The 17,177-nt window shown below is 40.8% G+C and overlaps 1 protein-coding gene across 3 annotated transcripts in view; it reads right to left on the bottom strand.

Annotated features, from left to right (window-relative positions):
* Shroom2 (shroom family member 2) overlaps positions 1-17,177 on the bottom strand; it is a 171,281-nt gene that overhangs the window by 90,085 nt on the left and 64,019 nt on the right. For all 3 annotated transcript variants that reach the window (NM_001434185.1, NM_001434186.1, NM_001047893.4), the window contains 1 exon segment: positions 4,580-4,731. In NM_001434185.1, the coding sequence (NP_001421114.1) occupies positions 4,580-4,731 (152 nt within the window).

A 17,177-nucleotide genomic window follows, 5' to 3' on the forward strand; every position in this document is an offset into this window, starting at 1 on the left:
ACCCTACTCTTCATGAGCCCGAATGCCACCTGGACATCATGACATGTGCTCTTGCTGGAGATGATAGTTGAAGTTCTTTTCTTTCCCAGCCACCCCGGAGAAAAGTAACCATTCTCCTTTGTCTGTGGAAGAATCTTCACTGGGGATACAGATATCACCATGTCCCTTCAGGCATTACTGTCTGTGCACTGCTTCTCAATGAGGACAAGACTGCTGGGGCCCTGTGAAATAAGATGCCACTGCTTTGTGAAACTGGCCTATTGAAATCTCATTCCAGTTGGCTGGTCCCCTGGTTACCTCACACACTAAGATAAAAGAAACACAGGAAATAAAAGCAGGGAGCAGCTGTCATTAAGGGGAGGGGAGTCTATGCAGGGACAACAATTCAAATGTTAACAGCTACAAGCTAGGAGTCAGTTTTAGAGTGACTTTTTGTGAGCTAGACTCTTCTTTGGGTGCTCAGAATCAACCTGGGCCTGAGATTCTGAGCGCCTGCTTTACTATGGAGCTATCCCAGGTCTTGAAGTTATTGTGAGAAGGCATGTTCCATCTTGGAACTCAATATAAAATATAAAATACTAGTAAATGCTAACTGATCCACAGGTACAGCAGATAGAGTGGTTGCCTGGAGAAAAGAGTGAATGAATACATGCTGAATTTTTAAAAACTGGTTCATTTGAAATAAAATACTGTGGAGTGTTAGAAGGCTTTACTGTGTTTATCTTTAAGATCAACAATAATTATTCACCATGTACTAAGAAACAAGCCTAAGTCCTAATATTAACTAATTTACTAGCTTGGGAAATGTCTTCATATCTCTAAACAGACCCATATAAAATTTGAATAATACATACCCCTATTACTTACAATTCATACAATTTACAAAAATTTGAAACACTAAATATATTATTAAAATATATTTCAAATAAATGCTTGAATAAACTGCTTTGTTTTAAAATCTTGCTACTTAAACTATTCAGTTTTATTTATTTAAAGCACATAATTGCCTACATTCCCTACTTAAAGGAAACTGTGCAGAATACAAAACAGGAGTTCTCCATAATGGCTTCCATCAGCCCTTCAGGAGAAAAGTTTAATTCTGCTTCCTGAAATCTTCTACATATCTTTTAGGCTATACTAGTCAGTAAAAGCTCTATGGTCTCCTCTCTTTGTGGTCTCCTAGGTGGCATTGGCATGTTTTAAATAGGCTTTAGTTTACCTATTAATATCCTTTTTAGATATATAATTCCAGATTACAAATTATACAAAGCACATTAAGAAATATATGTAGCAATGCCTACTTTACCTCATAATTACAGAAATGCAAAGTAAACAATACAACTATGGACAGAAACACACACACACTTAAAACACCAGATTTGACACCAAAAAGAAGTGGACTAAAGTGGACTACAAAATCTGTTCCATGTTTTTGTACATACCTTCTGATGAAAAACAAATTTCTCTTGCTGTGTTTGGTGTGGTGGTACATGCCTTCAATTCCAGCACACCAAAGGTAGAGAGGTAGGTAAAGCCCTTTGAGTTAAAGGGCTTCCTGGTCTACAATGTAAGTTCAAGCCTAGCTAGGGCTATACACTGAGACCCTGTCTCAAATGAAGGAAAAAATATCCTGAGCTAGGAGTTCAGATACCCAAAGTTGTAGGGATTTGAAACTTGTATCTTCTCCATTCAAAAGTCAAGTTATTCAAAGAGTGTGAGTTCTAGTTCCCCACAACTAAAGATTGAGGGTTTAAGAGGCAATGACAATTCCCAGAGGCGATGTGTCATTGTTAGTCTTACCTTTAGAATTAGCATCCTCCCATGATCATCACTTGACCAAGACTAATTGCATCCATGACAACAAAGGACTTCTGTACTGGATAGTTTTATGTCAACTTGCCACAAACTAGAGCTATTTGAAAGGAGGGTACCTCAACTGAGAAAATGCCTCTATAAGACCCACCTGTAAGGCATTTTTAAAATTATTAATAGGGAAAGGTACAACCCATTGTGGGTGGTGCTGCCCGTGGGCTGGTGGTCCTGGCTTCTATTTAAAAAGCAGGCTGAGCTTTCTTATAGCAAGAAAGAGCAAGCAAGTTGCATCCCTCCGTGGCCTCTGCATCAGATCCTGCCATGTTTTGAGTGCTTGTTCTGACTTCCTTCAATGATGAACAGTAATATGGAAATTGAAGGCAAATAAACCCTATCCTCCTCAAGTTGCTTCGGTCATGGTGTCTCATTACAGCAATAGCAACCAAACTAAGACAACTTCCTTTTGAGGAGTCATGAGGTAATCAAGGAATTATATATTGATGATAACTCATATACCACCTTCTGGGATTGTATATTCTGAGCTACAAGGACTAAGTAAAAGGGGTATTTAGGACTGGAAGTGCTGTAACTCAGTGGTAGAGCACCTGCTTAGCACATAGCAGGATCTGGGTCTGATCTCCAGCACTGCCAAAACATAAACAAAAGGCATTTAAAACATATCCTACTTAGAAATGAGGGTTGATAATATTTATTTATTTTGTGCATGTGTACAAGGGCTCCCATGTGTTGGACTATACATATGGTATGTGAAAGTTAAAGTTTGTTATCTTGTGTCTTAATCACTATCTACTTTATATATTGAAGGAGAGAAATGTTCCTCTGGTTGAATACAGAGCTCAAAGATTTGGCTAATCTAGCTAGCCAGCTTGCTCCAGGGATCCTGTCTGTTCTGCGAATGTTGGGGATTTGAACTCCAGTCCTCAGACATGTGTGCTTTATCCACTGAACCACCTCCCCAACCACTCCTTACTCATCCTTGAACCTCTTTCTACCTTGGATTCTGCTTGTAGCTAAAAAACTAGGGGCTGTCTAGGAGGGAAAGGGAGAGTTGCTCTGTAGAAGTATGTTTTTCTGTGTGTGATAAAATCTGTAGTAAATGTTTGACCTAACTATTTTTGAGACAAGCACAATTATACATGTTTCAAAGCCTTGTTGGCACTGAACTCACAGTGATCCACCTGTTTATGCTTCACATGTACTGGGATTGAAAGCATGCACCACCATCAGTTTAACTTTTTAATTAAATCAATAACTACGATGATTCTAAAAGAGATATAAGTTTCTCATGGCACCAAGGGGTACTGTTGTTATCCTGTACATAAAAGCATCATGTCCTTAATTTCACCTTCTTAGAATCATCTAAGTGCTAATTCCCAATCTAATTTATAGGAACATAGAACTGCAGCACAGTACTACGAACCTAGTATCTGTTATTTGCATCTGTGACACATCTGGCTGGGGGTTGTGGTGGCACCAATCTTTAATCCCACCATCTGGAAGCAGAGGCAAGGAAATTTCTGTAAGTTTGAGGCCAGCCCTGTCTATAGAGTGAGTTTCAGGACAGCCAGTGCTACACAGAGAAACTTTGTCTCGAAAAGCAAATAAACAAACAAACAAACAAAAATAATCAAAACCACCTGCCTGCCACCTTCTATGAACAATAAGCAACAATATAGTCCCTTACTGGGAGCAGACTCTCTCCCACAGTTTGTGCTTTGAAGGCAGTAGAGTCTTAAGCAGGTGGAGGTGGGGCTACTGGAAGAGTGTTACTGAAGACAAGCCCTTGAGAGTTTTAGCTCAGCTCTAGCTCCAGTCCATCTCTTCTGCTTCTTGGTCAGCAAAACTATGAAGGAGTCTGCAAAATACTTCTGCCACTATAAACCCAGTCCTTCTCTACTGTGATTGGCAGAAATCTCTTGAAATCGTTGAGTCAAGAAGACATCTTTTCTCCTTGAGGTTGTTACTGTCAGGTAATTTTGTCATGGCAACTTGAAAGTTTAGGTCCTGTCCTGCTGGAATGGAGCCAAGAGAAGACTACCTATGGAGTCTGGAAAATGGATGCCACTCAATGCTAGGAGCCAGGGTCCTTATAAAGAAAGGTGGTTGGTAAGAGCCAGGGGGATATATGTCATCTTTCTGAGCGTCACAGGAGGGAGATGTGTCTACTACTTATGTGGTGTGGCTGAAGTGTAGAAGCACGGTTTGGAACAGGAGGGGAAGTTGTCTGAGTGGGGGGGGGGTGCATACAGTCAGCAGTTGGACTCTTCCTGGGGAGTGGGACAGTGACTCTGTAACCAACTTGAGAATTACTTTGGATTTGAAATCAAAATGGTTCTATGATTTATATTTTGACTATTGACAGACAACTGTAAATTCTGGTTTTATAAGCCTAAGTCATTTTACATTTGTTTTTTCAAAATTATTAAAGTGGAATTTTTTACTCCTTTATATAAAAAAAAGAAGAAAAGTTTAGGTCCTTAGAGATTACTTAAAGCATGTAAGAGAATGTGCCTAGATTATAAACAAATACAATTGCATTTTCTGCAAAGGCCTGAAGCATGTGTAGGATCTGGTTCCAAGAGGGGGATCCTGGAACAATCTTCAGAAACTAATAAGAGAAAACTATAATTTTAAGCTGGCACTTACAGAGATCTCTAACATATAGACAATCCACATAGGCTTAGCAGTTTATTATTCCATGCCTTTCTGTTTGTCTTGGTGAATACAGAAGAGATACACATCTTACCTTTTGACCACAAGCTTGAGGGTCTTGTGGGAGCCTTTCACCAGGCAAATTGCTTCTTGTCTGAACCCTGAGAGAGTGACATCATTGATGGCCACTATCTCATCTCCAGCAAGAAGCTTGTCCACTGATGCAGCTTTGCTTCCTTCTTCGATCTGGAACAGAGAAGAGGGTTCTGTGAATACTCCTGAGGCATAGCAAGGTCCTCTAATGCAGCTTAGAATTGAATATGTGCAGGTTTGAAGCAGGTCACAGTTGTAGGATAACCCAGGAGTAAAAAGATCCAGAAATCTTGGGGCAAACAGGCCCTGGAAGCTGAGTTTATTCCTACTGAAAGACCAGGGTTACATTAATACAATGCGGCTTATACAGCATCACTCATCCTGGTCAGTCCCCGCACAAGGTCACTAAAGATTATTAGAAAGACTCAAAAACCCACATAACCAAAACAAAAGAACCAAACCAGATTCATATTCTGAAATTCCTTCATGCTAACAATAATTCTGGTTCATTTTTACTATCTGGTAATTATTTTTCATACCTTAATTCTGTACCTTGTTTTAGTAGCACTTGTGATATAATTCAAATTTCACATATCCACTCATAAAAGCCATATATTTGTACAGCTTTCAGTTCATTCAGAGTTCTATAGTCACCATCAAATTTCAGAACATTTCCTTGATCCCAAGAGAAACCTCATACCCATTAAGCAGTCTGATTCTAATATTCCTAATTACCATTTTTCCTTTTCTTCCTTTCTTTCTTCTGGTATGGGAGAAGGAACCCAGACCCACTGAACTATGTCCCCAGGACTAGTCATTCATCAGTCATTCATTCACTGAGAAAGGGGCTCATTATATAGCCAAGGTAGCCTTGATTCTCCTGACTCAGCTTCTGAAGTAGCTGGGATTTCAGGCCTGCCTGCACTGCCACTACCACATCCAGCTTTCTAATATAATGTCTAGTGCTGGGTCTGGCATGGCTACACAAGGTGAGGTGTGACACAATTCCTGCCTTTGGAGCATCATCAGGCCATTGATCCCATGATCCTACACGTTGATAGTTGCTGTTGCCCTGAAGTTGATCTGCTGTGTTTACTACTATACTTTCAATCTTTCTTTCTGGGGAATCTACTTCCCTCACATTATTCAGAGCCAATCACACCATAGTAATCCGAACAGATGTAGTTTTCAGGAATGAGGAATGGAGATGATCGTGAGGCTGTGGAGGATGAGGAAGAGGCCTTCTTCTTGGGCTTTAGAGCCATGGGAAAGGATCTAGACAACATAAGAACAGAGGCCATAAAAAGCCTACATGGTCCTTTGTAGAAATAGTTCACCGCCAGACTTGGCCTTGAATGTGGAATCATGAGGAGATACATATACCCTCCAGTCCAATGACTGCTGCATTAATTAGCCAGGGTGAACTTGGGGACATCAAGAAATAGAGAGTTAAAGCAGTCTCAAGAAGAAAAGGTATGGATAGAAAAAGTAGGAAATTACATTTAGGAATAAATAGTATCAGAAGGAGAGTGCATGCGGCTATGGAATTGCTAGGATAAGGGAATGAAGATTAGAGAATTAAATGATAATGTACAAGTATATAGAAAGTTAGTACTCTGTTTTTCGAGCTGACTGAAGAAATGGAGATCACAATGCCTGGAAAGATAATAGAGAGAGCTAACCATTTTACTTACATAAATTCAAAACTTTGTGAAGAATAATTATAACTTTAGTTAAAAGTCTGTCATTTTTCTGCTCTGAAAATAGTTACTAGAGACCTCTGTCCGTTGTATCAGGAAACTGGAAGATCTGTACCCAGCTTCCCATGAAGAACAGGCTGTATAAACCTATAAGTAATTTCTAAAAGAACAATTCCCTCCTGGATCCTAAAGGAATTGGCTCTAGAAGCTGGAATTAATCCTGAATCAAGTTTATGTGCTATATTTAATAGTACACAAAACCCTTACTGAGGTTTTCTACCGGTAGCTGAAATAGTCCTACATGTGGTCAACAGAAAAGTCAACCATTCCCCACATCAAACTGGGATAAATTCCTTGGCCTCAAAGGATCAGGAGTCCATCCTGTTATGTATTTTCTGCTTTGTTTTGTAGTAGTGAAATGGTCCTTGATAACATCTAAGCACACAGTATTTCATCATGCCTCATAAATCAGGTTCAGTTGCTGGGCCCTGCTATGTGAATACTGCTGCTCACTTTGGACATAACACAATGACATCTTTTTCCAGATCAATATAAGAGGACAATTTTAAAAAAGAAAATCCATTATCAATTTCCATTCTATACTAAATTCATATGCTATCTCAAGCTGTCAAGTTGGACTTATTCATTCTTACACTAGAAAACAAACCTAAATTTGGCACCAATTTTCAAGGAATAATGACTGTGGTTAAGAGTGAGCCAGGCATGGGTGGTACACATCTGTGATCCCAGAATTCAAGAGTTTAAGACAACGATTTATGAGTTTGTGGCCAGCCTGAGAACACAATGAGGCCTTGTCTCAAACAAATGAACAGTAAATAAATAAAAAATAAAAGTAGAAAGCACAGAACTGCATCACGATACTTGTTACATTTTTAGCCCTGTGTTTGTAAGAGTGTGGGTTATAACTACCTATGTCAAAACTATAGACATTTTACTGTAAGTAAAAAAGTAGAGTCTGGGGAAGACAAAAAGAATATGAATTTTATAGGTAACCAGGTACACTGTGGATAAAACAATATAATGTGGATGAAACATTATAATTTAGTATAATGGAAATATGAAGGGCCATGTTCACCTCAGGTTCAAAGTGGAGATGTAAAAGCTCTACAAACAAAATGTGTAGAGCAACTTGAAAGGAATACAGCAGGATTAGGGAGGACATTCTTCTTGACACGAAGAAACATGCAGACAGGAAATGGAGGCATGCCAGAGGGATGAGTCAGGGGAAACAGTGTAAAGAATACTTAGGAGTGTAGGAGGATTCGGGCAGAAAGTGAGGAGACTGAGAACTTGACCTTGAAGCAGAATGTGGGCAGTATTCTTCAGGTAGTGGGGGTGGGTGTGTGAGGGCAGAGAAGTCAAGTGTGAACTTAAGATGAAAACAACTGCTTCAGGATATTAACCTTGTAGTTAGAATAAAGACAAATGTCTTCAACGAAAAGAATAGAGCAGCAAAAGCCAGGCATGGTGGTAGACACCTGATATCCTGGCAGTAGGGGCGTGCGGCTAAAGTAGGAGAATTGCAAGTTTGGTGACAACGTAGGCTACATACAGCAAAACCGTGAATTAAGTGCAGGGCAAGGAGACAGTGCAGGCATTATGAACACCCACCCCTGAAACCTTTTCAGTGATCCTGACAGAGGTCAAGACATCTTCACAGTATAAAGACAACTAAGGTAGGCAGGACTCTGGTGGTGAAAAGAAGACCTAGCTTGCCATTCATGGTGAAGTCAAATTCTGAGCATGGGGAAGTGGAACCTACCCACATGCCCAGTAATCAGAATGAAATAGGGAAGAGCAACTTTGCTGTTTTATGAGTCTGAGATCACGCTTCAAAATGTGAGTCACACCTGCAGGTTATCAGCTGTAATTATCTCCAGAATATTTTACCTTTCAATGAATAGCCTAAAGTGCATGACCAGGCCATGCCTTTTGTTACACAGGAGAATAATGACTTCCCAGTCTTCTTAAATCCATTACTCATTCTGTTTGGTCTCAGTTCCTTCAGAAAGGAAGCTTGACTCAGGTCGGGGGTGGGGTATTTAACAGGTTGGGAAATGCCATTAAGGTGGGACTTCAGGGAAAGATAATATAGAGGTCTAATAATCCTTTCATCCATCTCTGAAATGAGGCCCAGGTTATACTTGGCCCTAAGACACAGAGAGGCAGATGTGTCTGGATGGAGTATCAGAGACAGGTAAATGAAATGTTTAAAAGGAAGGTGATGGATTGGTGACAAGTTCTGGTACAAGAGCAGGATTATGTAGATACCAAAATGGAAAGCAGAAGTGCCTATGGAGCCTCAGTCTCCCAAGGTGAGTACAAGATCCAGGGGCTGTGCTGACAGATATTAGTGAGCAAAGTGGAGCTGACTGCTCTGCTGACTGTGAGAACCAGGCACTAGGTCAAAGTTTTGCAAGGCAGAGAAGCAGGTTCAGCAGCCAGGTAGGATAGACTAGGAAGCAGAGATCCATTTACAGTCTGTGGCAAGGACTCATGGTTATTATGATGATGGGCATAAAGCCCATGCCTGTGGACCTCTTCTCCAGATGAGGTGAAAGCCTAAAGACTACAGTACCTGGCAAATCTCTATCAGGACAAGATTGTACTCTAAACAGTGCTAGATAAAATCTGCCTAAGGGACACCTAGGGTCAGAAAAAAATAAACCCAGAAAACAACTTTCTGGAGAAAGTTGTATTTCTGCAGAAACAAAGGATTTTAAAAACAGCATATTTCCAGTACTGCTAATTAGCAAAGCACTACCAGTTAGCAATCCTTAATTCTCAACTTTAAACCAAACAAAATAAAAAGAAAGAAAGAAAGAAAAAGAAAGAAAGAAAGAAAGAAAGAAAGAAAGAAAGAAAGAAAGCAAGCAAGCTTATCTATAGGGCCAAAACAGTGCTGGAGGAAGGAAGAAATCTAGAACTATCCTGATTTGACCCTCCAAAGTCAAGACTCACATCTCAATGACAGTAAAGCACAAGCTCAGAAATTATCCCACCCTGGGAACATGTCTCCTGAAGTCACAACCAGCACTTGTTCAGTACTGTCAGCAGAGGGCACTGGAGGGACACCAAGGGAAGACTGGTTTCCATTCCTTATCTCACATGCTTTCCTCTTGACCTATGGGTCATGGCAGTCCTGTGGTACACCTAGTGACAATAGTCTCAAAGATGCCTTTTGTGGTTTCATTAGCACCCCTTGGGCAGCTTCCCAGTGAGTTTTAGCAACGACTTTCAAACATCTTTCTAGTGAGTTTCATGGGCATCCTAGCCAGTTTCCTAGTGAGCTTCAAGAACAGCACAGGACAATTTCCTGATTGCCAGTGGGCCTCTGGCCCTGTCTTCCCTACCTAGAGAGGAGACAGTCAGACATAAACACAGTCTCTGTCTGTCTGTCTGTCTGTCTGTCTGTCTCTCTCTCTCTCTCTCTCTCTCTCTCTCTCACACACACACACACACACACACACACACAAACGCGCGTGCGCAAACACTACTGAGCTTTCAGGGTGCTGGAGAAGGGAAGACAGATTTCTCTTTTTGTACATACCCTGGAGATTCTGCCCTCTTTATATGCTATTCACATTTCTTTTGAGTTTTCTTTACTAGTTATGCCAAATCAAAAATCAAAAATCAAAAATAGCTTATTACTAGTTACTGATTCTATACTGTATTTAAATGATGAGTCCACACTATAGGGCCAAGACTAGCTCCAAACTACCACATTCAAGCAATCTCTGACCTCAGCAACCTGAGAAACTGACTATAGGTGCATGAGCGGGGGATTTTTTTTTTAATCAAGAACCACAGGCATACAGTTTTGCTTTGTAAGACCCCTGGTCTCTATGGCAACTGTTCTAGTTTGTTTTTATAGAGACAAGACAGAAAATAACACAGCCAATTCACCAAATTCTGATTTGTATTAAGCAATCTTTATTCTAATTTCTGTGTGGTTACCCAAAACTAATTGATAAAGGTTCTGAGGCAAATGCATGACCAGATACCCAGCACTGATGACACAGAGGAAGAAAAAATAAACAGGTGGCAAGGTAGAAAAAGGGTTGTGTCATGGAAGGCTTACAAAACATTAAGATGGGAAATAGGACTTAAGACTTGTTTGTACAGGATTTGGAAAAAAGTTACTTTTCTTTAATCCCACTTTGGTCATCCAAAAACTGATTGTCTAAACTGGGTTTGGTGATGCACTGCTGTAATCTCATCTACTTGGGAGGCTTATTTAGGAGAACTGGGAGCTCCAAGTCAGCTTGGACTACAATGAGACCAAATCTCAATACACTGGAACAATAAAAGCAAGTAAACAAAAACTACTAGGACAGCCAGGCATGGTGGCAAATACCCATAATCCCAGAGCTGGGGAGGTAGGAAGCAAAAGGATCCAGAGTCCAAAGTCATCCTTAACTACATTGTTCTATCCAAGACTAACTTGAGCTACATAGATCCTACCTCAAATAAAAATAGAAAGAGGGTGAAGAATGGAAAGAAAAGGAGAAGAAAGTTAAGGCAATTGGGAAATGAGAAGGAAAGAGAAAAGAGGAAAGGAAAAAAAGAGAAGAAGGAAGAGAAAGGAGAATGAGCAAAAAGAAAACACCCTAAGACAACCAGGAAGATAAAGGTAAGATAAAATGAAAATATGTTGCAAAGTCATAATACTAAATATACTCAAAGACCACCGTTATTGTTACAATCTATTTATGTCAGATTGGGATCAAAGCCAGGTGTGGTGGCACATGCCTGTAAAAATCCCAGCATTTAGGAGATGAAGGCAGAAGGGTCAGTTCAAGGTCATCCTACACAAGATTGGGATACATTATATTTACCAAAACCAGAAAACACTCTAGGTCAATTATAAGGATACAACTGGTATTTCAGGGTGGTTTTGATTTGAATTTCCCTGATGACTAAGGATGTTGAACATTTCTTTAGGTGCTTCTCAGCCATTCGGAATTCCTTAGTTGCGAATTCTTTGTTTAGCTCTGTACCCCATTTTTAAATATGTAGATACTTCATTCCTTCTTAGAAGGGAGAACAAAATACTCACAGGAGGAAATACAGGGACAAAGAGTAGAGCAGGGACTGAAGAAAAGGTCATCCAGAGACTGCCCCACCTGGGGATCCATCCCACATGCAGCCACCAAACCAAGTCACTATTGCTGATGCCAAGACGTGCTTGCTGACAGACGTCAGATATGGGTGTCTCCTGAGAGGCTCTGCCAGAGCCTTACTGATATAGATGAGGATGCTTGCAGCTAACCATCAGACTGAACAAGGGGACCCCAATGGAGGAGTTAGAGAAAAGACTGAAGGAGCTGAAGGGGTTTGCAACTCCACAGGAAGAACAACAATACCAACCAACCAAATCCCACCAGAGCTTCCAGGGATTAAACCACCAACCAAAGAGTACACATGGAGACGGACCCATGGCTCCAGCCACATATGTAGCAGAGGATGGCATTGTCTAGCAACAATAGGAGGAGAAGTCCATGGTCCTGTGAAGGCTCATTTCCCCAGTGTAGGGGAATACCAGGGTGTTGAGTGGGAGTGGAAGCATCCTCATAAAAGCAAGGGAGGGGAGGGGGTATGGGAGAGGGGGGTAAAGGGGATAACATTTGAAATGTAAATACATAAAATATCCAAGAAAAATAAAATTAAAAAAGAATACAACTGAGATAAAGGAACCATGCTACAAATTCCAAGTATTATACAAATTTATTCAAAAATCACTATTATTGTTATAATCTATTTATGGTGGATTGGGACAGGGAGCTGGGCTTTGTAGAGTATGCCTATAATCCAACACTTGGGAGGTAGAGGTAGGAGGATGGCAAGCAGTTCAAAGTAATCCTCAGGTAGTGAGCTTCAGGTCATCTTGGGCTATGTAAGACCTTATCTCGATAACCAAAAAAAGTGGTATGGAGAGGAAAGAAGAAAAAGAAAAGGGGGTGGGGTGGACTGAAATGAAGTTCAGACAGCCCTACTCTCAGGTTCAGGGGCAACTTACAAAGATCTTGATAATAACATGAGAACATCAGAAGCTTAGTGGAAAGGGAAACCTCTCCATTAGCCATTTATTCCAAAGTTACTTAGGTAGAATGTTTCCTAAACCCTTTATTTTAAAAAGGTTTGAAACAAAAACTCCAGTTATCCTATGCATTTGTATTGTCTAAACACAGTAAGTTTTCTATACAGCTGGTATAACATTACAGAAACCACAAAAGTTGCAATTTCTAAGTGGGGTGACTTTTGAAAAGTTTAGCCTAAGTGAATTATGTAGAAACCAGGTCCCATTTCCCCTGTGAATTGTGAATTAAAGGTTACCTAATAGCTGGAGGTGGGGGTGGGGGAGTGCATAGGGCTAAGTGGTGGAGCACTTATTTAGCCCTGACAAGGACCTGATTTCCATACTTGGTGATGTAAGAAAACTAAAGAACCTTCTATGCATCTTCTGATGCATAGCCACTGATTTTGTTGGATATGATGAAGATCACCCGAAATCCCAACACTCAAAATGTTTGAGGCAGGAAGATTAAGTGTTAGATGCCAGCTGAGATACAAACTACATAGCAAGTTTGAAGCCTACACAGAAGGACTGTGGAGGGGGAGGGGAGTAGGTAACTTGTTAGGCTAATACAAATCTCTTTAAAATGTCACGGTCTAAATATCCTGTACTTACAATCCAGCGGGTAACAGAAAAGAATACGTGCACATCTCACCAGCTGGCTCTCTGAAGGAAGAGACTGTGCATGGGTCAGGAAAACTGTTTTCAAGGATCTCCATTCATTAGGTCAAAAGAGGAAGCTGCCAAGGCAGAGGTGGTGCAACAGATGGGAAAGGTCATGTCACAGTCACACGGGATGATGGACAGATGCAGAGGGGCCCAGAAGGATCCAACCCATTTTCATATTCCACTGCTCTACATCTTCTTACCTTGACACGCAAGGGCTATGTTAACAACCATCAGCAGTTCAACTTACTTAAGGAATAACCAGCCAAAATACCCTCTATTTGCCTGTGACCCTTCTCCCGTCACATCAGTTTCTAATGCTTTTAAAATTCCCTTGTCTCAGAACCCTTGCTTCTGCTTCCTGACTACACTTCGAAAGAAAAAGGTCCCTGTCCTTGGGTACTCAGTTGTGCATTGACAGTCTATGTGGCCAGCAATGTGGGGAAACATCCAGCTTCAGAATGGTACTAGGATCATGATATCTACAGGGACAAAAGCACATGAAACCAGTTTTACATATGCATATACAGTTCAATAGCCTGATACATAATGCACAAGAGAATAGTAGATAAGCAGAGCTATGTGTATAGATGTGTGACAGTCAGCTTTCCAAAACTATGACAAAATGCCTAGGAGAATCACTTGAAAGGCTGGCTCTGAGCTGTGACAAAGCAGTAAACAGGGTAGCAGGAGTGCCTGGTAAATAGAACATATCTGTTCACTTCAAGTCAGTCAAGAAGGGCATGTCCTCAATGGCCTATCTTCCAATTACTAGATACCACTTCCCAGAGGTTCTACCATCTCCTGATAGCACCACATATCAGCACCTTTTAATACAGGGACCTCAAGGGGCCTTTAAGATCCAAGTCATACCATTATATTTACCAAAGAGTCCCAGAAGAATGTATATACCAATATTGAGTGTAAGAACACAACAGTGGTTATTTTACCCAAATATTTGGTTAGTAAAAATTTACAGTAGTCAAACAGAATGTCTTACCTTAAACCAAGCTTCTCACCCTCAGCACTGATAACACTTGGGGCCAGGTCATTCTTTGCTTTAGGCAGAATGGATGTCCTATGCTGCTAAATAGCCTCAGCCTTCACCTGCTAGCTACTGCTATCAGCTCTCTAGACACTGTCACATACTTCCTGAGAGACACAATCTCTCCCAGTGGAGAGCAACTATGTTAAATGATATATTGGAGATATCTAGAATGGCTCATGCTAAACAAAAAAACAAAAGTCAAGTCACTTCCTATGTACCATGGCAGGAAGCAGGGAGTAACCCGAGTCACACAAGTCAGTCTCCTTCTGGTCTGTAGCAAAATGCTTAAAAGCTTGGAGAGGCCAAGTGGGGCCATCATATTTAACATTGTTCTACCATTGCCATGCAAGTAAGTCCTTGATATTCTAGTCACCATTTGTCTTGCAGTTGCACACCTCAATAATGATGGACACACTGGTTCACTTATTACTGAAATGTACATTACTCTGGCCCATTCACATTCAGCCAAGAGAATCCCAGACCTTATGTACTGGAGGCTTGGTCCTTCCTTGTGGAGCAATTAAGAAGTAACTAGGTTGTGAGAGCTCTGATCTAATCATAAAATAAGCCATTGGTGAGTTCATAATATATTATCTTTACTGGAAAGTGAGGTGTAGTTGATGTAGTGAGGTTATGACTTAGATGGGATATATCGTGTAGGGACCTGATCCTGTGCCCCTTTCTCTGCTTCCTGGCTACTGTGAGATGAATAGTTCCGTTCCACCACACCCTTTTGTCATAATGTTCAGAGATACAGAAGCAACTGAGGAGCTAGATGACCGTTGACTGTAACCTCTGAAACTAGGAACTGGAATAAGTCTTTCCTCCACTGAGTTATTTTTATCAGATAGTCTGTTGCAGTGACAAAAGAGCTCTAATACAACCAGCATTTTTCTAAGGACAAAGACCTTAGAAATATATTTTTCTCCTCTCTTGTACAGATGTCTTGACCACATTTCTGGAAAGGATGAAGTAGAGGGAAAGAATCAGCAAAGATAAAGAAAGTTCCTGACTGTAGCCTAGTATTCATCTTAGGACAATGTGATGGGGGAAAGTGGTAGGGTGGGTACACACCACCACCACCACCCCAAACACCATACACCACAATGGCTGTTCAAGAAGGTTTTCCAAATATTTAGCTTTTCAACAGGCTTTTTACCCATCTAGCAACAATGCTTATGTGTGTAGGCAGTTCTCACAGATCTTTGGGTAAAGAGGAGCCAGACTGTTTAAATGCTTGCTTCCATAAGAGTACTAGGATTACTGAAATCTGCAGTTTTCAAAGCACAAAGGCAATCTGGAAGAACAGATACACAATCAAGAGACAGGAAACGGAACTGCTGGCTGTTAGAACATAGAGTTCCAGCTGCTCAGGACACATAGCTGTTTATTTTTAATGGACATTCCCATCCTAGGGCTAGTTCAAAGGATGTGTTGCTCTTAAACAATTGAATGCACTGTGGCTGTGCACGTAAGAAGGAAAGAGGGAGGGGGAACTGAGCTACAGGGACTTCCCTTGATAGGCACCACCACCCCCAGTCTTCCTCTTTCTTTTGACTACAATAAGATGCTCTTACTATTCACAAACACTATCTTTTATTGGGAAAACTTTTTGGTGATATTTTTCAAGAACAAACATTTTTTTTTAAAGCTCTGGCTTTGACATGCAAGTGTTTACAGGGTTAGAAGGGTGAACACAAGGGGGAGTGGCTGGGAGTACAAAACAACCCCAAGGCAATGGTATGATCCTCTGTTCAGAAGCCATAGCCACTACCCAGGGCCTCAGAGAAATAACTTTATGGGGGAGCAGGTGTCTCCAGCTAACAATCTAGATTTTACAGGGTAGACAGTTTTCAAATGTTTACATTGCCTTTCAAAAGAAATGATCTCTCTATTCCATCTCACCCTGCAAAAGCAGTATTATATTGCTGGGTATGATGACAGACATCTGTCATTCTGTACTTGGGAGGCTACGGAAAGATCATGAATTTGAGATCAGCGTAGGATACACAGGGAGGCACTATCTTTTTTTTTTTTTCTTAGTAGATTGGGAATCATTTAATGAAAATATAGTTTAGAATGTGCGCTGTGCCTCATTTTGAAATAAACAGACAACATTTAACCCTTATGCTTATGATATCAAGAGCCCTCAAAAGTGCAAAGAATACTTAACAATTTTCTAGTAACCGTCCTGGTGATTCATATATACCTGCATATACATATATATGCTCTTTTTTTTAATAACTTGAGTATTTCTTATTTACATTTCGATTGTTATTCCCTTTCCCAGTTTACGGGCCAACATCCCCCTAAACCCTCCCCCTTCCCTTCCTTATGGGTGTTCCCCTCCCCATCCTCCCCCCATTGCCGCCCTCCCCCCAACAATCACGTAGGGAGGCACTATCTTAAAAGGGGTTGGTAGCTGGGGTCACTGTTCACTGCTGGAAGCCTTACATTATTTTTAAATCCCAGTAATACAAAAGAACCATAAAGTCATGTCCATGGCTGGATCATTTAATTCAAAAGTTATTCTCAGATATAAAATAACCATGGGTTTTTAATCATCTATGCACCTCAAGGTGCTCAAGTTCCTTAATAGAATGGTTTGTTATTAAAAAGGTAAACTTCACTTTCCCTTTCTGTTTTCTTTGTCCTCAATTTATCATTCAAATGTCCAGGACTCTTCATAGTTGACCTTTCCCTGTAGCTTGACTCATGTCCAAGTTCCTTCCCTGTGATCCTTGATTGTGTCTTTTGGAAGTCTTCCCTCTCCCTCCCTTACCACTAATATTGAATTCTCTGTGATAATTCCCAGACCTTTGCTTTCCAGTGTTTGAATCCTCTGCAGAGGGAAGAGTGTGCACTATGCAAAGAAAAGAGCAGAAAACTGCTGGAAGCTGCAGAGCAATCTAAGGGCAGGGACTTTGGGGGCTATTTCTTTGCTCTGTCCTTGAACTAAGACAGGATACAGATACCTGTGGATGCAGCAGCTACTTGGCAACAAGGACGATTTGAAGGGCTATAGGCCCAGGTATGCCATGCTAGACAAAGCAGCAGGACTCCAGAAAAATTTCTGGTCCAGAATCCC

Source organism: Rattus norvegicus, chromosome X, assembly GCF_021556685.1.
Source record: "Rattus norvegicus strain SHRSP/BbbUtx chromosome X, alternate assembly SHRSP_T2T, whole genome shotgun sequence".
Lineage (NCBI taxonomy): Eukaryota > Metazoa > Chordata > Mammalia > Rodentia > Muridae > Rattus > Rattus norvegicus.